This window comes from Microchirus variegatus, assembly GCF_963457635.1.
Source record: "Microchirus variegatus genome assembly, chromosome: 1".
Lineage (NCBI taxonomy): Eukaryota > Metazoa > Chordata > Actinopteri > Pleuronectiformes > Soleidae > Microchirus > Microchirus variegatus.
Genome location: NC_139802.1, coordinates 36,274,292 through 36,299,691, shown reverse-complemented (window position 1 = coordinate 36,299,691; position 25,400 = coordinate 36,274,292). Strand labels below are relative to the sequence as shown.

Genomic DNA, 25,400 nt, shown 5'->3' with positions numbered 1-25,400 from the left:
TTGAAACTATTAATCGACGGCTATTTGGATAACCTTAACAATCCGTTCAAATTCAAAATAGTCAGCCTAGAATTGCCATTTGACTGTTTTAAGTAATAATAAAGTTGTCCATCACAGAACGCTGTGACCTGCATTTGGAGGATGCAAACAAAACCGTCCTCCTGAGCAGACAGTCACAAAAAACTACAGACATTAAACATTACATTAACATAAATACACACATCATAAGTGTTTAAAGGCTCCTTTAAGTCCCATATTTAGTTCCAAGATTGAGTGATGTACAAAGGTGTTTTTCAGACTAACCTTATTGTGGAACTGTGGAACCCTGCATTTAGGATAGAGTTTAGATTCTCTGCCCGTGCCCGACCCAGGCCTGACCCGACCTACGGGCGGGGTTGGGCCCTTGTTCAACCATTTGTGTTTTTTCTCCCTCGGCGTGTTCGCGTGGTATGTTATAGCACGTCGTATTGTGTGAAGGTGTAAAAATCTGCGGCCGTGAACGCATCATTTAAAAACCAGGAAGTGTATCTTCATTAACAACATTCGTTCGTAGAAGCGGATCTCAGCGACTCTGTTATTGTTGTAAATTAGAATGTGGCAGCAGGTACAACAAGCTCCCGCTGTGGGGAGGACGTGGACATACGTGTACATTTACGGCTCACGTATAAAAAAAAAATTGTCGGGTTTAATTCGGGCTTGGGCTCGTAATAACAGTTAATGTGTTGGGCCGGACCGGGGCTCAGACACAACATGCACGGTCTCGGGTAGGGTCGAGCTTGATATTTTGGGCCCGATCTAAGCTCTAGTTTAGGATGATTCATCAAGTTTTTCAACTGGCTGACCTACAGTCTTTGATTAGATCTTCATCTGTTGACGCAGATTTGATTTCACAACAATGGACAGACTTTTGTACCATGAAGCTATTACAGTACTGCAGAACACTGATTACTACCACAGATGTATAAAACAAAAGAAGAACTTGTTTTACTAGCCCCAAAAGACCTCAGAGGAGGGCGTCAGAGGAAATAGATGCTTTGTTTTGTCTTTTGGCAGACCTCTTCGATGTGGTCTTTCCATGACAACAGTACATTTAATTTCAAGATGGATGGTAATGAGAACATTATGACAGTCGGGTGGTGATCTCATCAGATTTAGCAGTGGAGTTTTTTGAGAGCATTTTTGTCACTCCACTCAACAACTTGGTGCAGCCCAGGGTTGTCTGAGTCATTAAGCAATGTGAGTACTTTAAAATGTATTGATTTGGTGTATTTGCACGCCGGTGTAAGGCATAAACGGAACAGTTGAGCTTCACTGGAACAGTTTTAACTAAGCAGTGGAATTATAGTGGTTTAGTGGGGAAAAAAAACAAGTTAGCAGAGTAAACAGGGACGGCGGCTTCATACACGCAAGTGCCTGTGGTCACGTTTGTAATTCTCAGCAGAGATGGTTAAAAATCCATAAAGATGAAGGATAATGTAGCAGACAATTAACAAAGATTAAATTTCACTGTTTTTCTCTGTTTTTTTTTACAACCTCAACTTCCTCATGTCCAGTTCAGACTTCGTAACAGTCACAATTTTTCCTCAAACTCAACTAAATGAATAGCCCTGGCTCGCAAACAAAGAACAGTTTGTCTCCACACACAGAAAACTGCTGCTGTAAATGTCACATGCTTCACTTTACGTTCTTATGGTCGTGCACAAACTGTTTCTGTCTGGTCTTAAAATGTCTGCTCTCAGATTTGTGCTCTTCCTGTTGAATTTTTGCTGAATAATCTTTTCAAAAGAAATACGGTGCCAGGTACGGGGATGGGAATTTAGTGTAACTAACCATAACAGTCTTCTCTGTTATTCATTTATATATTGAAAAAATCAAACCCATCAAATTGGCATTTTGAAACAGCTTAAAACGATCAGAAGGAATATCTGAATATTTTACTTTTAGAGTGTTGGTCTATTTTCAAATAGCACACTTGAAAATGTCATATGCCAAATGACGTAGTTAGTGGATACCCTAGTGCAACCCTGGATATAAACTATACATTAATGATTACATATAACTGCAAATAAATACAACTTAAGCACTGTAACTCAGTTTATACTGTGTTAAAGCTTCTGTCAGCTCCTCCTAAATCACAGCTAATCACTGAATTCTTTGACTTTGCTCCTGACGTCAGCCAAACACAAAAGTGCTGTGCTGTTCTGCACGCGCACTCTTAATGGATTTCCTTAAGAAAAAAAAAAATAAAAAAGTTTGACGACATCACAGCCGTGCTGAAACCCTCCTACGTCCTGAGTGCTTTCCTGGTGGAACATGAGAGGTTCACTGGCCTACCAAGATGGCAGGTTTAAATTTAGCATGCTGGGTTTTGAGGACCACTTCAATGTACATTCATGCATTTGTTCACATCACATCGGGGTTGCTTAAAAGTCAGTCAGTCAGATCAAATAAAGTCTGAAGGCCCGTATAGTTTGATGCTTACACTCTCAGGACTGAACTACCTACATTTGACTTTGCCAGCAGAGATATATGCAGCAAGGGAAGTGACCAATGTACGTCATAGTTGAAGGATAAATTATATATGATGTGTACACGGATAAAGATGCATAGCTTGTCAGCGTCAATAAGCACGTCAACAGTCTCAGTAAAGCATATACTTCAGTGCTACTAATTTGTTCAGCTGTTGCCATTGATACAAAAAGTATTCAGATCCTTTACTTGAGTTAAATACTGGACTGTAAAAATATTTAATTCAAAATATTTTATCAACACAATATTCTTTGTAATGTACAAAAGCTATGTTGGCTGGTCAATGTGCAGCCAGGTCCTGACCATGTTTTTGCATTTTTTGGAATAAACTGATGAATGAATAGATGTTTTGAGAAATACTGAGCAAGTGGCTGATTAGAAAGTTACCTGGACTCTCGGGAAATAGCTCTTAAACTCATTTTGTATTTAATAGGCATGCGTGTAACATTATTTCCAAAAATACTCCTTAATTTTTCTTGGGAAAAAAGTGCATTAAAATCATGAAGAAAGTAACACATTTTCTCTAAAATTTATGAAAACTGTTGTTTTCTGTTGAAATTGTCACAAATAGTATATTTTATATTACATTCTATAATGTGATTTGAGACTCGAGAGATATATATTGAGTTTAGTGTTGAATTCTAAACATTTTCTTTTATCATATGAGGCTAAGTCAGACTGTATGACCACTGCTATGATCTTAATAAATGCTAAATTTGTGATATACTGTCGTCCTTCCTCTTGGAATAAGGGAATCAATACACCTGCGCAAATATCGGTATTTTAATGAATAAATTAAGGCGCTCTGCCAGTTTCACTTCATGGGTGTCGCTACTTCATGTCTCCTCACGGCGGCGCTGCTCAAATGAATGAGGGAAACGCAAAGAAGAGGGAGTTTACAGTAGAGAAAGCTACGTGAAGAGATGCCCCATCCACGTTCGAAACATAGACTTATTGCACTTTTTGCTATTTTTGTGAATATATAGTGAAATCCTGCACTTTTAACTTTTCACAGATATTTAGTTTTCTTCAGTGTGACAGATATCGTAATATGATATACTGATTATCACAGAATCACAGAATGTATAGTGATATTATTGGTATCATGGACCATATATCGTATCGTGAGGTACCCTGCGATTCCCACCCCTAATGCTAACAGAGTTAATATGTATATTATTGCTGTTGCTTTTTTTTTTGGAACATCAGATCTGAAGTTGGTACAGGATTGAACAAATCTAATGGGATACATTCTACCTCTGGCTGTATCTAAGCTACTTTTCTGCAGCTTCCCATGAAGCTTCAAATAGCTCATGGGAAACAGCTGGAGGCTGTTCAGCCTCCGTGGTGGTTGCTGCACTTTCTGGTTCACCCTCGGGTCGACCTTCACCTTTAGCTCCACCCTGAGTTTCACCTCGGCTACATCCTCAGCTTTACTTTTAGCTTCATCCTCTGTCTCACCTTCAGCGCCAGAGATCTAAATCTTGATCAGAAAACTAATACCAGACTCCTCTCTAAACCTATTAGTCCATTCCAAACATCATCCTTTGAGACATGTAAATATGTACCTGCTGTTTTTAATAAATCACTGTACTGTACAGTTGTATTTAACTGTGAGAGGAGATCTTTTAAAAGCAGACCTCTGCAGTGCAGTCCAATTGCTCAGTCTGTCCATGCATCAGCCTTTTATTGGTAGGCCATGTGGAGAAAAGCCCAATGCTGTCAGAGTTGATGTTGCCACTTTGCCGATCGTTTCTGTCTAACAGCTCGGAGGCTGAGAGCCTCTCCACAGAGAGAATCCCTAATCAAATTCCCTTTTATTCCTGCCTCCCCGAGCTCCTCACCCGGAATCACACTGCATTACAACACACTAACATATGCCCGCATCCTTCTCCTTCTCCTTTCTTTCCTGTTTCTGTGACTTTTGCTGCTGCATCCTGCGCCTCTTCTCAACCCAACCCTCTTTCACGTGCCTTTTCTTTAATCCATCAACACCACTGTCTTTTGTCTAAATAAGAAAAGCACAACTGTGGAAGAATTCCTCCTGTGCAGGTTAGTGTGATGTGCTGTGATGAAAGGACACGGTGACAGAGAGTACTATTAATAATGAAGTACACAGCACCGGGCCCATGCCTCAGCTCTCAGAGAACCGACTACGGAAAAAGAAAAATGACTGACTAAAGAACATCACAGTGAAGAGGGGGAGTTTAAGAGACGAGCACAAGGTGAGGTATGGGGTTAAAAACTTGCAAAAATAATGCAACAAAGGCAGACAAGAGACACAGTAAGAGAGAGAGCGAGAGATGGTGGATTATCACCACTTCTGCTTTGCATTATTACTTACTAGAACCGGAGGGGGAACCAGCAATCGTACCTGAAAGAGAATAAGAAAAGAAAGAGGAGAGATGAGAACTTGTTTATGTTCGCATTCACTTTGCCTAAAGACTTGATTGTGCCTCATTCATCAGACTCAGGTGGCCTCGAGAGCTTAGGAGTTGTTCTGCAAAGTATTGGCTTGTTTCAGACCACCTGTCAATATCCTGCAGTAATTACTCCCGTCTGATTTCACTTGTTACTACTTCCCAAACCTCATCATATATGTATGTGTTAAGAGTGCTTTGCTGTGCTCGAAACTAAACTTTTTGCCTCTCTTGCATATTTTTCTTTATTGTTTTTTAGTTAGCATAGCTTAGCATGCATAATGCAATCTGTAGAGACCAGACTATTTTAAGAGGCATGGCCATTTTTTGTAGCATTTCAGCCAAGGAGGTTGCAAACATTTAAATTTTTAAATTGCACTAATGGATTTCGGGTAGTGACGTGCTCTGAGGGTGTGTGTCCGTACCAGTAGAACTGGGTTGGAAACATTAGCCTGATTAAAAAAAAAAAAAAAAAAAAAGGGCTGACAATAAAGCCATTCTTTGCAGCGAATGTGCAGGTGCAGGTTTATGGGAGCGTACATGTCTCTGTGCATGAGTGGGTCCATTTCTTTTCTTTTTTAAAGGAGAAACGCAGGGAGGGGCTGCCCTAGATTATTATTTTATCATTGCTCACTACTGTAGCCAGTTCTCCAAGAGGATTTCCCCCCACGCACTTTCCCCGTTGTTACACAGCTCTGATCTGCTCTCTGCAGTAATTTAACGACAACTCTGAAAGCTCAGTCTCTCTCGGTGTCTCCTGTGCTTCAAACGCTATCCCTCGGCTTAGCAGGTCCTTTTCAGGACCTTGGAGTGATGAAAAAAAACTGATGCACAAATACACAGATTTTCATATAAAAGCACAGCCCGTGTTAAAAACATGGAGTGCAATAAGAGACCAAAATAGACTCAACTTACTGTGAACAATTATATGAAAAACAGTGTCACTGTGAGAATAATGGCGTGACGATCACAGTTTTTCGTTCAGCCAGCCACATATTTTCCCACTATAATGGCCATGCAGAGTGAGCCGAGTTAGATTTTTACACTATCATTACTCTCTGGTTTCAACACATCAGGTGACAGTGTCAGCACACACTGGGACTGAAGCGACTGCTCATCCAAAATAACAACGCCAAGTGTAAGCCGAATATAGGTATAAACTAGAGACAGTCTACCTATTTTATTAGCTTATGTTAGCCTATCACACTAATCGTAGTTCATTACTAATGAGTAAGCTTTAATGACAGTTTAGGTAGAAATAGAAAACCGGAAGAAATACATCATGCTGCTCCGCATAACAGCAGGAAAAGCCACCAATTTACACCATGCACGGTGTCTTTGTTTAAGTCATATGAAAACTGTGAGCAAGAAGAACTACATATTCCAGTTTGTCATGCACACTAAGAAATCAAAGCACGAGACTGTACCTAAAAAGGTACAAATGCTTTGTCGCTCCAGTTGTACCCTATCAGCATAAAACCAATGTATATTTAAAATTTGTACCTGCTTGTTTGTACCTCTAAAGAAACATTTCTGCACCCCTAGTGACAAAAATGTACCTGTACACACTGAGAAAGGTACAGGGCTTGTACCCTGATAGGGTTCAACTTGAGCGACAGCAAAAGGTACAGTCTCGTACTTTGATTTCTTAATGTCTACCAGATTGCTGGTTTTAGTCTACAGTGAATAATACAGTGTTACAGTAAGAGAGAAATCAGCAGTTCTGTGTCTCTGTGGGTGATACTGATGTGTTGGATGAACATATTCTGGGTACGTACAAGTGTTGGGCGTTCCGTTAGGTGTTGGCAGGTAGGAACCAGCCTTCCAGGATTTGGCTTTGAAGCCCTTCCTGCAGCGCTGGCAGTCCTGGCCTGTGGTGTTGTGTTCACACTGACACTGGAGGTTCCCATCCTGCAGCAGGCACTGGGAGGCATGTAGGTTACACTTACACCTTAAAAAAAAAAAGAGAGAAGATTGGTGACACATGTGAGGTGATATCCAGTATGTGTGGAAGGGGGTTGCACACATCTCATATAAGGCAGCAAGTGAAAGTTGTAATCACCCAGTGTTTTTCCGCTTTTTTTTATTGAGGTGTTAATGGTGCTAAATATAGGAGATTTTCAATATCATGGAATTGACTTGGAGTTTAAGTAAGGGCTGTTAAGTTGCATTGTAATAACAAGATTGTAGACTTTGTCTGCTTTTATGAGCAGAAACCTACTGCATGTGCACCTTTTATACTGTGTTGTGTTATGGGTGTACACAGTATATTAAAAAATGGACATAATTGTCCGTGTTCTTCTTGAAGCCAAGTAATGAATAGCAAATGGGACTTCAAATGGGACGCCATTTGATTGGAAATCTATGGGAAAATGAGCCTACGTCCCACTTGATTCACAACATCAATAAGCATCACTACTTTCAGATCTTCTTCAATAACGCATGATGGCAATTTCATAGATTCTTTTCCCCATTTATAGGAAGATGAAGCACAACACATATGAGTGGACACCAGTGAGATTGACAGCTGGTATCGTCCAATGGGGGTCTGCTGTACGTGATGACACGGTCGGTTTCTACTGGTGAAGGTATGACATTCCGAGTCCAGAGTAATTGCTTAAAAAATACATTTATCTGAAGGAAAATATCAGAGTGACAAAATCAAGCTTTACAGTCTTGTGTCTTGGCTTAAATTCAGTTTTCTCTCAGAAGTCTCATGCAGAGCTGGAGCGTCCACTTGTATTTTGATGTGTGCTCGACTGGTACAGTTGGCACGACGTCTTATTCTGTGGCGTGTGATTACAGCAGCTTTACTCTTCACCCTTGGGCTGAGTAATGCAATAAAAGTGTATTTAAACTTTTGACAAAATCTGATAAATCTCCCACAGGACAAAGATCTTGACTGAACAGAATGTAGAGTAGAACTGATTATTAATTCCACACTGGGCATTTAAAAGGCTGCGTATATAGGCTTCTTTTTGTGTTACCACTGTCTAAATAATTCCGGAAACTGCAAATCATTGTGTTTAAAATGAAACAAATAGGCACAAAAGTAAGTGGGTCTAACATTACTGATAATCTACAGTATTCCCCTGCTCTCTATCCCACTCTACCATTTGGGAGCATTTAATTGTTGACAGTTATTGCCAGTGAAATTTAAGTGTCTTGTGTGCGTGTTTTTGTATACGCTTGCTTGCAGACATAAACCAATCTTCTGTATATATAACCGTGCACACGATACGACCGCAGGCCCCAGGTTGGCAGATTCAGAGGTTTAAGTTCAGCTGGGAACGAAATGAGGATCGTAAGGACACTCTGCAGCGACGACTTTAAATTACAGCCTTTTCCAGATGAGCGACTGACTCCAATCCAGTTTGTTCCACTGGAGTGAACAGCTATCCGCCTGCATCAAATATTCAAAGAATGGCCCCTGTATTCTGGCGAGATGACGACTTCAATCTTCCTTCCTCACACTAATCTGCGCTTTCTCATCAGCTTCTGTATATTTATTTATTTATCTCGGTTTACGCTGGTAGCCTGTCGAGCTTAGCCCAAAGTTTCTAAGTTTACGCATTAATCGCAGAGCAACAATGGCTGCAACTCGGAGAAACACAGATTTGTCATCACGGGACAAAAGTGGAGACAGCCGGTGGTGGTTGAGTTGTGTCTGCTATCACACTGTTGCTCTCACTCCTATAAATTACCCACATTTCTCTCTGATCACTTGAATGAGCTGACAGGACGTGCAAGGGAGAATCCATTCACAGACGAGGCCTTGTTTCCCGCGTGCTTCCTGAAGGACACGAGCTGTCCATTTAGCAGAGGGGGAAATTGAACATCTCTTTTTCATGGAGGAAAATCATGCATGCCTCCATGAGAGTGACTGTGTGTGAAATGAGACAGGTGTGTGTGTGTGTGTGTGAGTGTGTGTTTCTGCTTGGTGTGATTGTGATGTATTTCTCCGAGGGAGCCGATGACAGACAACAGATCAGAGAGGCAGAAGCGCCGGTGACTAATGCCCGCGTTGAGTGACTGACAGCGCTGAACATATCACTGCTTCTCATCTTCTGCGTCTTTGGTGATAAATCTCATCTGTCTCATCGCAAATGTGGAAGCGCCGCTGAGTGCGGGGGCTAGAAGTTGTAGTTTAAAATCAATACTGAAGAGCGGAGTGATTTTCTAGGCATACTGTTGTGTCTTGTAGGCCTTAATGGCTGCAGCCTAGTAGAGGAAATGGCCCTCCACTTATCAATTACGTGAACTGCAGACTGACGTTAAAGCCTGCATGACTACATCCATCTGTCCTTGAATTTACCTTGAAGCTATGTCACTCACCCACTGTTAACCAGCCCCTCTAGTTTTTGTGTTAATATTGAGTCGCACAGTCTTTCAGGTTGAATCTTTATGGACACTTATCCCCATCCCGGACTCCTGCCATATACAGTCCAGGAAGACCAAGGGCACTGTATCCTTTGACTCTTTCCACACGACTGATGTGACACTCTGACTTTCCAAGTGCCTCGTCTCTCTTGCTCTTTCGGGTGACAGCTTGCGCTGGGATTTCTCCCGATCCTTCTCTTTAGTCCCTCTGCGCACGAATAATACATGGGCACAACCATATGTTAATGTGCAAGATGTCCACCTTCACTGCACAGTCATCAAAGTAGGGAGGTAGCAGCACTGAGCTGAGTTAAAGTGGGACAGCTGCATCCTTCTCAACCCTGTCTGTTTACGTTGAGAGAGTGGGAGAGAGTGAGAGGGGTGAAATGTGAGACTGTGAGCGAAGCAAAAGACAAAGAAGGGCAAAAAGAAGCAGGATGTGAGAGAGAAAGAGTGAGAGAGAGAGTGTGTGTATTTTGCAAAAGGCAAGACGATAAGGCATGCAAATGTATTCCAGTCTGCATTAGAAACCACACAAACAAGGAGGTGTTTTAATTAGCTGCTGTAATTATGGGTCAATACTTCTGTTTATCAGCGTGTTGGTTATGTTGCCTTAAACGTCCAGTGCACACCATGTAGAAAGTTTTTATTGTCAGAAATTGAATCAACTACCCATAAGTGTGTTTCTATAAGTATATCGTGTTTAAAATAAAAATTATTTGGAGGTTTTATAGAGGCTTTAGAATAAGCTTTTTAACATTTGGGTGAAGTGATGGCTGTCTGTGGCCTGACCATTAGATATTTAAACTGTAGTTTCAGATGTTTATGAGGTTATTCTTGAGGACACACACGTACACGGTGTAAGACACATTTCTGCTGATGTTTCGCAGTACTTCACTGACAGGTGGTGATCATGTACAAAAATGGGCAGCAGTAAGAGCAGACCGCCTGCTCGTGAACATGGATGTAAAATGTGTTTTCAAACTAGAGAGAAACATGTCTTCAGCACTGTATTTGTTTACAAGTCCACCGCACAGGACACCTGTTAAAGTTATAATTCTGACCACTGAGGATTTCAGCTGGTTGAACTGGCAACACCTGTGGTAACAGCAGGTGTGTCGTAATAATACAGATGCCCAAGTTCTGCTGGAAATCTATGATGTCTCCACTGCTGCAGGCACTAAACAACACTTTAATTACTAAGACTAAAGGATAAAACCTGGGGGATTAATTGTATGTGTTCTATATATATGTTCTATATTATATTTGATACATTTCTCGGGATGAATCGGATGTTGTAAGACATTACATCAGTTAGTGTTAATTACTTTTTGCGTACATTTCAACTGCACTCTTCGAAATAAGGGTTCCAAAAGGGTCCTTCTACAAGGGCTGAGGTTCTACCTGGATCCATTTGCTTCTGAAAAACCCTTTCCTGAAGAAAGTTTTTCAAGGGTTCTTGGTAACACTAATGGTTCCAGTAAGAACCATTTTGATCCAGAGAACCCTTTAACACCCCTTTTCTGAATAAAGGGTTTTAAAAGGGTTCTTGGTGGAACCCTCCAAAAGGATAGGTAGGCATGTCCTTTTAAGACACTCGGACGTGTTCAGCGTATAGATATCAAACATAACACTGATATGTGTCAGTACTGATATCTGTGTGTCACGACGCACATGCTTATATCAGGCAAATAGGTCAATAATGCAAATTAGGCGATGACATCATCAGCAACTTCAAACTTATTGTTCATTTATCGTTTTCGAGGTGAGCTGCTCAATATATCGTGATATTGATTTGAGGCCATATCGCCCAGCCCTACGTTGTTATATGTAAAATTACATAGTTACATATGATGTGACTAATGACCTGGGGCAGTTATCTAATAGACATTTAAGATAAGTGTAATCTGATCTGTATCACTGTCCAGGCTTATCTGTCCACTCTTATCGCAGTCTGTGAAGTCATGTCGGCCCTGTGTAGTTAATGATACAAGGATTGCCTCTTTTAGACAGCTGAGACGCAGCAATTAGGAGAATAAATAAGAAGAAAGATAAACAAACATCAAGGGGGGAGTCATGTGGTGGCAGAGCCTGAGAAAGCAGCTGGAAGCGGCAGTTAATGGGGCTTTATCTGTCTCTATACTGTAGTCGACTCCTCTATGCCTCTATTCCTCTCCAGAGACGCGGCTATCACTCGCGCTCTCTTCTTTTCTGGTTCGCTCTCTTCCCACTTTATTTTTTCCCAGTTTGCTCCCAATCTCCATCCACTGTAGCCGTTCCAGTCCTCCAATATTTTTTTTTGCTTTTCCATCTTTGTGTCTCCCTGTCTGCTTTAAGCTCTTTGGCCGCTGCCCCGTTGCACGACCGTTCACTGTGTGTGCGAGTGCGTCGGGTAAATTGGGTTGTGGACATGTGTTTGAGAGGAGTGTGTGTGTGTGTGTGGAGGAGAATATAGTAGGGGGGGGCATGGGCTGAGCAGTGAGTGCAGCAGGGAGTAGGGCAGTTGTGTCAAAGCCCTGACAGTCTGGCTGCCTGTCTGGCTTCAGCGGTGAGGCACAGAGGAGGAGGATGAAGAGGAGCAGCCGGAGGGGGGGAGGGGGGAGTCTGCGTTGACGTGCTCGAACCTGTGATGACAGACTGCATCAATGCAGCGTCGACCAAGCAAGCGATCTCCCTCCTCTCCTACTCTGTGTTCGATCAGCCATCACTGAGAAGGCCCACTTGCAACAACTTCTTTTTTCTCTTGATACCTCAAAATACACAGCCTGTCTGCACAAATGCTGGAATCATAGTGGAGTGAGAGTCTAATGGGCAACGATGAGTGTTGATGAGAGGCTTAACACCCAAACCAGGGCAGACTAATGATAATGTATGTGCACATGGAGGGGGTGAACTAAAGGAAATCTGCTTCCTATAAATAACATTTTATATACGCAATATATTTTGAGAGATTTGTTCACAGATATCCTGTTTTTGCCCCAGATTAGATATTTGATATTCTGTTAAATATCGATTGGATTTGTTTGTTTTTTTTCCTTTTCCTGCACTTGGTTTAGTCGTTGATTAAAGAAAACTGTTTTCACCTTAGTTTCAGAACAGTGCTGTTTGTGACACCAGATGCATTCAAATTCAATGCTGCGCTCGCCTTAAATCAAAATTCAGGACATGAGCACAAGTTTGTGACATTGCAACCGCTTCAGAACTTACACGAGTGTGATATAGTAACTTAAAGCGTTCAGCACATTTCCATTGAGAGTGGATTTTTAAATGAAAAAGGAGAAATGCTGTGTCTGCCAATTAAACGTTTCAAATAAACAACATTCATATATTCATAGTTTCCGTGTTTTTGGTGGAGGGAGGCGGAGCAGACGTTAGTTAAACTGGGCGACTGAACTTGCTCGTGGAACCGAGGCGGCGTACAGTGACCAAGGGAGGAGTTGGAGTCGCGTGACGACGGGATCATTGATCAGCAGCACGACTTATCGGCTTCTGCTGAAGTCTTTATCACCACATCCCCTCCCACTTCCTCCCCTCGCCTCGCCTCGTAAATTCAGAGCAGCTAATTGGACATGACTGCGTTTATGTTCCAGCTTCATAAATTTCTTTCTCTGAAGGGAGAGGATCGATTTTCCTCGAGTGCAGCCTCCCGTAGCACGGGAGCAAGCGAGAGTCTCTTCAAACGTTCCCTTCTCCCCTCTCTGTTCTCTACCCCTCCTCACCTTTTTTTCTATCCGCTATCCATCCATCCTCTCTCACACAGATGTGCACCCTCTTGCTCTCCCTCCTCGCTAAACAGGTAATCTATAACTGGCCTCCTGTGCAAGCAAGTGGTGAGTAGGAATTACTCAGTGCCTTGTTTTTTAATAGCACAGTAGGTCAACCTCACAATTATTACAAGAATTATGACTTCTTTTTTTTTTTCTTTTTTTTTTTACAAATCACTTCTCTCAGACACACATGATATATTTAATGACGCACTGTTAACTGCAAATGTATTTTAAATACAACTCCTGCTTCACTCTGTTCTTCCTGTCTTTCCCCCAATCTCTGTTTTCTATGTTTTTGGGTAAATTTTCTGGAGCTTCAAAAATAATCTGCATGCACACACACACAAAAAAATCACAAATGTCCAACAAGAAGAAATCTTAAATGATCTAAAGTGCAGTAATGACCTTGACTGACTTTGAAATCCATACCATGTGTGAGAGATAGTGTTAGATAGTGTTGCACTGCTATGCAGTGCACAGTGTGAGCTCCCTGGTGTGAGTATATGAGATGATTCATTATATTAGCACAGTTTTCTCTGTGTAAAATAGTGTGACTTTGACTTTGGGATCATGCACTAGATAGAGGGCTGGATACAGAGATGGAAGACACACACAGAGAGAAAGAGGGAGAGAGAGAGATGGGGTTGGGGGAGACTGTGTGAGACTAAGCGTTTGAGTGAATTATTTACACAGGATACAGTAAATGGCTGTTGCGTGCTGCTTAGCTGGCATTCAGATCTAAGAGCAGCCCTCTGATTGGCCTGGTTGGGTCACGTAAAGAGCAGCAGGGCGAACTCGGGTCCACTTTGAGCTCTGTGAAGGATGTACTTTATGCACAGGACCAAATAACTAAATAATACAGCCTACATGGGCACATCTTGTTCTCTAGTCCAGACCTCAGTGGACCATTCTCATGAGTATAGCAGAAACTCCCACTCTTTATGTTTTCGCTATATATTAATATGTTCAGGTGCGGGTTACATGCCAGCTGTGTGAAACTTACCATTTTTGCTGGCCTTTCAAACTGCGGGGGTAATTAATTTACAGCTTTCAAAGGATTTTGTCACACTGGCTGTTTCCACTGATCTGCTGCATGCGTACGAGGATAAGACCCAATTTGTAAATAACTTTCTTGTTTACTTAGCCGTTTGTGCGTTGCCCTTATTTTACAAAGCGATTTCTTAGTATTTGTTTGAGCCAGATCACCTGACTTGTTAAAATTTGCTGATTATATCTGTGAGCCAGTCTGCTGCAGCTAAGCAGAGTATGTTGATTTATGTGCTCCTCTTCAGTGCGGCTTAATGTGCAGCGTGTTTGAATTCACTTTAAATAATACTGTGTTTGTACTGTAAGGACATCACAGCACCTCAGACACAGAGACGATGTAGGTAAAGCACGCACGTGTGTGAGGACTGTTTTCCAACCCATGTGCAATTGTCCCATGTGTTTTTGTGAAAAAAGAAGTCTACACTGCATACACCAAAGTGTGTAAGAAGAGCAGTTAAAAAACACAGCCTGATGGCGTTGCATATTTGTAAAAATTGTGTCATAATGAACACATGTAAGAATAATTCAAACTCATGTTTGTGCTACTTTCGCTGGACCGAAATAGAAACACAGACAGATGCAAGTCATATAATTTAAAGCTGTGTATTTTTTTTTTTTTACTGTACTTTAATTAGGTGGAGTAGCTCAGTGGTTAAAACTGGTACTCCCATGTACAGGAGACAAGTTCAACTCCACCCCTGGCTGGTTGTACTCCATTGTAAGTGTCTGCTAAATGACATGTAATGTAACTAGTGCAGTGCCTGTAGGAAGTATGTATTCCTATAGTGGGAGCTGAAGAAGATTTTTCAGTTATGGTAATGCATGAAAAGTCACAACAGCTAGCTACGTTAATGCTAATTGAAAAATTTAAACATTTGCGTTGTGCTTAATGAGGTTGCACAGTGTTTGTATTATGTTAGCCCTACGCTAATGCTAATCGTAGCCTCGCTAGCTTACCTTTGGAAACAGGTTTGCCAAGTTAGCCGCAAAGTAGTAGCATGCTAATGAAATTCAAAATAAACAGACAGGCTCTTCACCCCCACCTCCCCCGCTCCAGACAGCGCAGCTGCTGCTGATGAGCCGCTGCCTGCCTGGTGTAGCGTGATAAATCGGCAAAAGTGAAGCATCAGCGGAAATTAAAATCCCTCCAAAAAATTTGAAAATCAAGGAAGCACACCATCAGGTCATGCTCAACCCATATCCCAAATTTGAGGGCGATCTGATGAACGGTCAGCGAGATATACCTGTCACAGACACACAGATGAAACTTGCTTTATAAATAGATGGAATGGCCTGGCTAAGGCTTCATATTGGTCAGATCTTAATTAGTTTATTTATCCGTTTAAATTGACATAACATAACATATGCTGAATTGTATCACCCATAAACAGATGCACTGTCAAACATCACTGACCACTGTGATGGGTGACCCTCATTAATTCAACCACACTAGACATATTTTACTGGCATTTGGCTCTTGGCGGGTGGTAATTTAAGACTCTGCACGCCAGCATTGTAATATTCATGCAGAATGATGCAGCATGAAGCTGCAGAACGGCTGACACTGTTTTTTTTATCTGAAGCGGCCGTGTCACGGCATCGTTAGGCTCCTTCCAGCTAAAGACTGCTGGCCTTTCCTGCGATCGTCCCGAGATCGCTGTGTAACTGTGCAGAATATTAGAGTGGTGGCCTCCCCACAGAGTGCTTGCTGCTGCTGAATATGCTTTAATAAACACTATACAGCAAAGACTTACGCCTAGGGAGAGAGGAAATTGGGTGCAATTTGGGGGGTCTTTACTATACGTCCTCTTACTTTAGATATGAATAAAGAAAAGGTAAAGGGAGATGGGAGGAGGCAAAGGGAGGAATAAAAAGTGATGAAGAAATTGAAACTCCGAAGCTACATGGGGTTTGGTGGGAGGTTCTTCCTGTTATGCTGCCCCCCCACAGAGTTGTCACACCCCCTATGGCTGTATGGATGTTTGTAGAATCTTTTGTCTGTGTTTTTGTGCATATTAGAATAAAAGAATGCTTTGGAATGGAAAAGATAAAAATGCTCTAGAAGTTCTCCCTGAGACGGTGAGACTTTTAAACCCCTAACGACTGGATGTGATTGTAAATTAACACATTTTTAAACCTGTAACCTGTATCCATCTCCACTCATGCGCTCGGTGTTTCACACAATCACAACTGCATCTACAGTACTGCTCCTGTTTCTCATCGTGTCCTCTAATTTGAATGCTAAACTGGAAAGTATCCTAAAAGTCACCACAACTTGCAGACATGCACATACACACCGTCAAGCACAAAACACACACTTACACATACTGGCATACGCATGTGTGCATGAGAGTCTAATTCCACGGAGAGCGTGAAAAGGGAGGATGCCTGGGGAAGAGGAGCTGAGCAGGGATCAGCCAGAGGACAAGGGTTAATATAATTATCCTGCTAAAACCTTGAGACAGAAGGAACATCATTAGTCATATAGTGAGGCGAGAGCTATCCCCAGCCCCGGGCCAGAGGAGGAGAGTGGAACAGAGGAGGAGAAGGAGGAAAGGAGGGCTTCAAACCCCACAAGTGCAGTTAGCAAGACAATTAGTACAAGGACTAAAACCTGGGGTCTTTGTTAAAAAAAAAAAAAGAAAAAGAAAAACTGAAAGGACGGTGTTTTACAGTGCTCTGAGCAGAAAGTGATTCATTTATGCAATAATGATTACATTTTCCTTAATAATCTCTGAGTTAGTGGTTCACTTATTTATTAAACAATTAATGAAACGACCTCTGGACTGTGCTCACTTCTTATAAACTGCGTGTCGTCACCGGCAAATTAATTGATGGCTATTAAAGCATAGGTCTGAAAACAATTAGATCAGGGCTGCTATCACAAAATAATTCATCATATTAGTTCACTCCATTTGAAACACATTAGGGTCGGTCGGGATACGCATCTGTCTTTATCTCTTTCAAGTGAGGTGAACTTTGTATGACTTTAGAACAACTCGTTGAGAAACCGTGTCTAAATGACCCCAATTATTTTTTTTGATTAATCAATTAATCATGCAACACGTTACCATAAAATGTGTGAACACCATTAAACCATGGCCATCAAAAAGGTTGATCTCATACACCGTGTTTTGCTGTCGCAGAGAGGCGTAGATGCGTTGTCTTGAAAATATGGCAGTATATCATTTTCTATCCTGGGTTAGCATTTATGGTGTTGTTCACATGGAAGGTGACTGAAGTGTGCTGCTGCTGCTGCTGCTATGTCAAGACTGACAACAGAGATGTAGAGAGAGAGAGAAGGTCAAGACCTGGCTCTCTTCTCTGCTCTGCACAGCTGCCAATCTGGGCACAAAGTGGATTAGGACTTCCTTGTTTGTTCATCCGTAGTAGTCTTACCTGTTACAAAATGAACTCTGGTTTTGAAGCCTTGTGATTTGTAGTGGTTAGCACTCTTGCCTTTGCAGCAAGAAGACTCCGGTCGGAAACAAGGGCCTTTCAGTTCAAAAGTTTGCATGTTCTCCATGTGTGTGCGTAGGTTTACCCCGGGTTCTCCGGGCTGCCTCCAACAGTCCAAAAACATGCAATATGGGGAAGAGTTGGTTGTCTCTATGTGGCCCTGTGATGGACTGGCAACCTGTTCAGGGTGTACCCCACCAATCGCCCTGTCAGCTAAGATTGGCACTGCGGTAGAAGATTTATGGATGGACTTGCACCATGTTTTTTTTTTCTTCTGTTGGATGATACCAGCTGTCAATGACATGGTGTCCTCTCATATATTATGTTTTGTGTTTTATCTGGAATTGTCACGAAATGGAAAAACATATTTTTTTGTGCTATTGAAGAAGACTTGAAAGTAGTGAATGAGACCTTTAACTCCGCAGGAAAATGTTGACTGATTATTATACATTAAATCAGTGGTAGGATAATTTTCCGGGCTTTGATTATGTCCTTTTTATGTACCGGACAGTTTTTTGGGGTTAAAAACTTGCGAGCTGCTGTCCCTTCATTCCAGGACAACTCTGCTGTTACACAATCTTACCATCAAAAACCAACAGATCACAGTATGAGAAGCCGTGTCTCTCACCGACATGGACTTTTTTCCCCTTAAGCACAATTTATACTCCTGCGTAAAGTGCTCTACGTAGGTTACGCAGAGCCTCTGCGTCATCTCCGACTACACAAAATATTTTTTAAGTGTCTGTCACTCCGTCAAGGGACAACGGAGACGGCAATGGCTGCGATTGGTCCTCAGGACAGGCCGAGCTAACGCTGCTCTGTGTCGACCACAGTGCGCACCGAGCGTCCACAGAGGCGGAGCTGATCACCGCCGACAGCGCCGCTGCCAAACTAAAAATGCGTCATATCTTAATACACAAACCACATGTTTAGACTCTAAATGACTAATTTCTCGCCTCAAATGATTTTGAACAACTTTGCGTAGCGACCCCTACTGTTCGGGAGGGAAATTGCAGTGTGTATCCAGCACCACGACAGAGAACTATGAAGGCTCACGGGGTCTCCGTGGTTACGCAGTCGGATAACACATTACGGAGAAGTATAATGTGGCCTTAACAATCATTCACACTCCAATTCCTGTGTTGTCTATTCATGCTCAATCTACATGTCTCGCAATGACCGCGACAGTCCTGCAGTAAAGACACAGGTTTGCTTTGAACTCACCATGCCAGTAATAATGCTATGCTAATTGATGTGGCTGACTGAGAACAAACCATCTTTCCAAGGACACCCTCCCTCTACCTCGTGTTCTCCCACTTACAATTCCCAGCATGCTTTTCAGCTTTAAAGCACGCTTGCGGTATCAAGAGATTCCCCTCTCGCCAGATGCTCGGTAAGGCACAGTGCAGGCACTGGTGGGGAGAGAATTCTTTATTGTATTTGTGAATTTAAAAGAATATTGCTGGGATGAGTAAGAGGAGGGGTGGGAAAGGTGCAGGAAGAAAAGAAAAATCTATTGAAGAGGGTGGGGATGGGGAAAAAAAAGACGTTCGTGTGAAACAAAAGAAGGGGAATGAAAGGAAAACAGGCAAAATTGCTGACGTTAACTCTCTGCTCTTCTGAGGGGAAATAAACTGTGATTATCAAATCAGTTACATCCATTGTGTCATAAATCATCGCATATGAAAGGAACAATCACACATTCCTCATTGCAGTCCCTCAGCTTTCTGCATGCCCTTCTTTTCTGGAGAGTTCTCATGAATGATTTAAAAAGTGATCTGTTTTCTGAGGCTCGGCTGCCTCGGAGGGAGATAACTCGGAGGGGAGGAGTCTGAGTGTGCTGGGAGGGGCCACACAACATACTGTATGACACATAGGCGGGCAACTATTTTCCTCTTCTCGCAACAAGCATAACAACAAAAGTAGTTATTTTCACGTGCAAAGTGGTTTTCCTCCTGAAACAGAAAGGATTTTGAACTGTGGGTGGAAAATATGGAGAGACAACGTGGAGAGACTGTGTTGCTCTGCTCAGCGGTGGCCACGCGAACTGGAGGATAATATTTACAGAGCATCACACCTCCCATCATTCATCACAAAATCACACACCACAGCTAGTCCCATGAAACTAGGAGTTAATCCATCATCTGCCTCCCTCTTTTCTTTCTCTCCCTCTCCCCCTGATCCTGGCTTATACCTCCCATCCTCTCACCTTCACTCCGCAAAGGACACAAAAGAAAACTTTGGTGTAATTCAAAAATAGTAGTGACAGCTTTCAAAGTCAAAGTCACCCTTCGTGAATAATCAATACACAAAATGACCGAAGGCTCCGAAAGGGGAGCAGAGGAGAAGCATGTGTTCTTCCTTGTTCTCCGCTGGAGAAGACGGACAAGCCTCCAGGCCACAGAGATTTTTTTCCTCTATCTGCCCTGTCATCCTCATTCATGCTTCCACTACAAGTAAAAACCTTTGTAACAGCTGGATTTAGCCAACGTAAGCCGTTCAGGGTCTAATTAGTCAATCCCTCAGGAAGCGGTGTGACTGCCAGTACAGATCAGGGTTATTGGAGAGTTGTGATTTTCAAGTTTTAATGAGTAAAGTCTGTAGTTTATATGGCAATTTAGTTCTTATTGTGTCATTGATCGGCTCTGACTGTTTAGCTTCATGTTTCAGCTGTTGCTGTGCGCATTTTTATTTCACTCAGCTTTACTGTGAAACATAATAAAGCAGGAACAGAGATATCATCAGTTTACTTCCCCTTAATTATTCTTCAATGTCTGGAAGTAACCCACAATGCAACTCTTACAGTAAATCTGGAATTGGGACTGAAACCTGTGTTGGTGTGGGTGATGTTTAAGGTTATGGTGAGATGATGGAATACAATCCAGGATGTCCAGGTCGGATTAAATGATTAATGCATTTAAGTCTTATCAGACACCAAAACAATGCACAGCAGTTGGTGATACAGACGTAAAAACAGTCCTTTAAATTATTGGATATTCTTATTTGAATTAAATATTTAATTAAATGTCATAGTTGCCATGTAAAAAGTGGTTCCTTTAATATAAGTTAAATCACCTTATTGATAACCAATCCGAAGCCTGATGTCCTCTGTAAAAGATGAAGCACATTAATGCAAAGTGTAACAACTGATAAAAAGGTAATTGTAGGAATAATGTTGTAGTTTTCACTGGCAAATTATTATGTCATCCAGAATTCACCACATAGTTTTAGGCTTAAATTATCATCTGACTTCTAAACACACAAATGCCACAAAGCACATATACGGCCAGTATATTCAAAATAGGTCTTTTAGGTCTCGTTTTCAGACGTAACTGGCAACCCGTGGTTGCTTGGCAGCTTAGATTCTCCTGACTGCAATGATTGGCCACATGCCAAAACATGATTTCAGAACATAAACATGATTTGTGGTCTGCAAACTATTTTTTTAATGCAAATATTTTGGCTGTACTGTTATTGGTGAGTTCAGTATGTTATGTGAACATAATTCCTGAGTCTCTGTGACATATTAGGAGGATTTTATGGCCAGTTTGGCTTTAGATTTACTACATAATGCACCTTTAAATAAGCCTTTTACTGAAAGGGTTATATAAAATAAACTAATGTATTTCATTATTATTTAGATTTATGAAAAGCTTGTGCTGCTGCTCCGGCTGTCATGATATGACACACTATCGCAGAACATCCACAGAAGCATGAAAAGAGGTGATATATATATATATATATGTACTGCCTGGACCATGCCGTCTCTGCTCTCTACTACATGTTAATAAACACCAGTCTGTTCTAGTCTGTGAGGAGACATAGAGCTTAAACCTCTCAGCACATTAGCTGTGTCAACGGGGGGCCAAGATGGCATTGAGAGAAGCACACACACATACTCACACACACACACATACTCACACATACGTGGACAAATGAGCCAAGCAGATATGAAACAACACAACGTTACGTTAACATTAAAAATACAAAAATCTGAATATCATTTACATTCATATGTTTTCTGCCAGGACTGTTCTTAACTAATTTTCCTGACCGGAAAAATAGTTAATAGTTAGGGAGGGAGGAGAAAGGCTTTAAATACAAGACTAGGCTGCTTATGTTTGTTATTTTGTAGTTAGTAGTGGTGAGTGTGCTACCATCATGGTAACTTTGTTGTTTCCAGTTGATTCACCTCCTTAGACCTCACTTAGTGTAAACATAATCTGCTTAATGAATTTGGTGCAGTCATACTTGGTTAGTGTTAGAGTTAGGCTTAATGTCCGACTCCTTGTTTTGTTACTATTTACATTATAGTTTGTGTATGGTCAAAAATCTATTGTTTGGTCAAGAGTTTTGACCATAATCGGCAAAATAGTCAAACTATTCGAACTAACTCATTCCCTCCAAAAGTGTCCTTGGAAGTGACGTCACTTTTGAAAATGTGGTATTCCATGTTATAGCCTCGATATATATGTCCAATTAGAACACCGCAATATTGAGGTTACCATAGATTCACAGATGTCACCTGCAACCAGGTTGCTACTGCACCATACAAGCTGCCAATCACGCTGCTGCCCACTCATATGTGCTGTGCTTTATTGTATCTTTTCATCTAAATGGGAACATAATTTGTAAAGGATCTGAAACTAGCAAATGAGACCATTAACCAGGTGTAAATGTGAGCAGTAGGCGTATTTTCCCATAGACCCATTCAAGCTGACTTACTTTTGCGACCAGCGAAAAAGCAAAAAAAAAAAGCCTATTACTGTGTTCTTAACCCCTTCTTCTGCTGACTGTCGTAGAAGAATAGACACCACATACTTGTCTTTCTTTAAATGTCATTCTTTGCCCATCAGCCAATCAAATCAAATTCAGAAGTCTGGGAGAAGAGGACCTGATGGTGGAGAGATAACCAGCCAGGAAAGAAAACCAATGCTCCATCTCCTCCCCTCCATCTTTGCCCTAATCCACTTAGTTGGCTCTTCCTGAGCTTACTGCCTTTCCTTTATTCCATTATAAAGACCCACAGTACAACCTGCTGCTTATTTCATTAAAAAGGCCTAGTCCATGACCCCACATCTAATCCATGTGGACTACAAGCGAGCCAAGGCCCGCTATAGTCCACGCCTCACAATCCAGCAGGGTTCCTGACAGATGAGACGGAGGCAAGAGGGAGAGAGAGCGAGAAAGACAGAAAGAAAGAGAGCGAGAGAGAGGTCCAATGACTGAGGGAGAATTTGAGATCTGCGCTCATGAGTGAAGCTTCCTGGTGAATATGATTTCACTGATGTAAACGATGATAGAGTTGAGGCTTTGCTACTCTGTCTTTGATGGTTGGAGATGACTTTCACATGTCACATCACTGATATGGAAATGGCCACATCCAAGTCTTGAACATCCCCGGCAAAATGAGCTTAAAGCCCGAGGCGTTTTAAAACCCCAAACACCTTGGCTTAGAGTGTATATTGTAGTTGGTACTGTAGCTCATTACAGTTAACCTTGGAAGAAAACTTTGCTGCACAAAGTGAGTGATGCTCAATATTAGAATAATATTCTACCAGCTCCGTCTAATTTGACTTTTCCTCCAGTCACTCTTTTTGACCTTCTTGCTTTTGGTACCAACTTCTTGATTCCTGCTCCACCTCTGGCTGCCCTCTACTATAAATGTCCGATCCAGTTTGCTGAGTGTTTTCATCACGTCCACAAATCTAAACTTACAATCTGCCTCCCATCAAACCTAGCATGCCTGCGTTTGCACTTACTGGCCTATCAGGTTACATATATATTGATAAAGCAGCACTATTTGGGCCCAACTACCTGGCTTCCCGCATACTTGCGCCAGCTCTTTTTGACTCCTGCCAGTCACTCTGCCACTGCAACGTCAGTTAAATCAGACCTATCCCTTAAATTCGCTTATGGGAAAAGGGCTTGTTTTTCTCCCACTGTCCGGGCTCAGATCATTAACTACAGTTAACTAATAATAATTACTTTTAACTGGGTTCAGATGGAGAGCCATAGCTAAAGGCCTGGGGATATACAATACAGCCAGGAAGTGACTACAACCCTCTCTCCATCGATAACACTAGCATATCTCATTACCTTGGTGACCTGCAGTACACTGCCACTCGGTCTTGATCATATAAAACCCATTTCAGTGCGCCGTCCCCGCTGGAGCACCAGCAGAGTGGAATATTCATTATTCAAATTTTAAGCATTGGAAATCCCAATATGTTACTAAGGCCAGATGAGATGAGATGAAATAGCTTAGCCTTTTGTCCAGGGAACATTGACTAATCATCTCGACCCCAAAATCAATTTCCGAGCCATAAGCATCAGACACTCCTGATTGTACTGTACTGTTGAGGACCCCCCATCACTATCACCTAATACTCCTGCTGGCTGCCCAGAATAACTTATTGATTAGTGATTATGTTACGGGAGGTGAGGGTGGCCGGGGCGGAAGATGGACTGGCCTCAGTCATCTCCACAGAGCTAAATTTGGGTCCTCTGTTACCAGATCCAGCACATATTGACACTATCGCCAGCTGCCACCACGCAGTCACCAGCCCTATAGGGGGTGTTTCAGGCAATGTGGCACAGCAGGGATTTAGGGAATTTAGTTGATAAATTCTTGCATTTCGGCCATTTGCAGGCTGCATAACAGAGGAAAGGAGAACAAATATTTCAAACTGGGATGGGTGAAATTTTTCCAGCTGTGATGGAATGTTGCATCTCCAAGGTCCTTGGCCTGAACTCTCCTCAACCTTCAGCATATTCCGAGCAAGAATGTTGCACTTTCCATTCCTTTCCATCTCGATGTTTTGCATTAAGGATATGAATATGGAAATAGAGCCATTGTTATTTTGTTTTTATGCTGCCAGGAGACGCAGTCAAAGAGCTGAATCAATATCAGTGTAAAACAGACAGCCGTCATGGCGGCGCAGATGCTGTCGAGTTACTCGTCATGCCTCTGATTCTTGAATACAGGCATGCTGTCTACAATCGCCGCGGTGGCAATATGGCGGCTCGTGTGTTTCGGTGTAAACAAAACAAAGTTGACATAAGGAGGGGTCTTCTTAATGGCAATATAGCAGGATTCCTGTATTAAAGGCGCTTCTGATGCTGTGCTCAGCCTGAAAAGTGGCTGTGATCAATACTGTACCTGCAGGCCTTTTACCCAGTGCCAGAGGGCTTGTGTGTGTCTGTGTGCGTGTGTGTGTGTGCTGTGTCAGCATCCACTCAGGACTTCATCAAACATCCCCCATACCCCGACTCCACACACACACCCACATCGGCTGATGCTCCGCTCATTTTCACTTTCCCCTTCTCTTCTCCTCTCTCTCTCTCTGACACACACACACACACGCACACAAAGTTTGCCTCCCTCTTCTATTCCAGGCCATCCCAACAAGGATGTTAAATACCATTCAAATGTCAGCCTGCCGTATTGATTGGAATAATAATTCTGAAAGGTAGGAGAGATGGCTTGTTGATGCTAAGCAGGCGCGTGACGGCCTGAGCATCCTTCACTGTCATAAAGTTGCCATGTAAGGGGTTCCAGCTCCCTGGCAAAGTGCGGACGGCGGTTTACGTTAAGACCACCGAGGACGCATGTTTCTGTCATTAATCACTGTCCTCACAGGCCAGTGACAGGCAGACCATGATCCACGCTGAGAGAGAAAGGGTCATTTTAAACGCCCTCGAATCGCAGCGGCTACGTGTGTGTGTCTGTGCATGCATGTCAGACCAGAGTGTTATGTTCATCACCAGGTGGTTTTCTTTTTATCTGTCATGTTTA

At 42.2% G+C, this 25,400-nt stretch overlaps 1 protein-coding gene across 1 annotated transcript in view; it reads right to left on the bottom strand.

Annotated features, from left to right (window-relative positions):
• Nucleotides 1–25,400, bottom strand: part of ntng2b (netrin g2b) — a gene marked incomplete at both ends in the record, with an annotated part of 63,605 nt that overhangs the window by 22,857 nt on the left and 15,348 nt on the right. The window contains 2 exons of the mRNA XM_083900652.1: nt 4,874–4,903; nt 6,728–6,900. Of these exons, the coding sequence (XP_083756778.1) occupies nt 4,874–4,903; nt 6,728–6,900 (203 nt within the window). The remainder of the gene's footprint in view (nt 1–4,873; nt 4,904–6,727; nt 6,901–25,400) is intronic.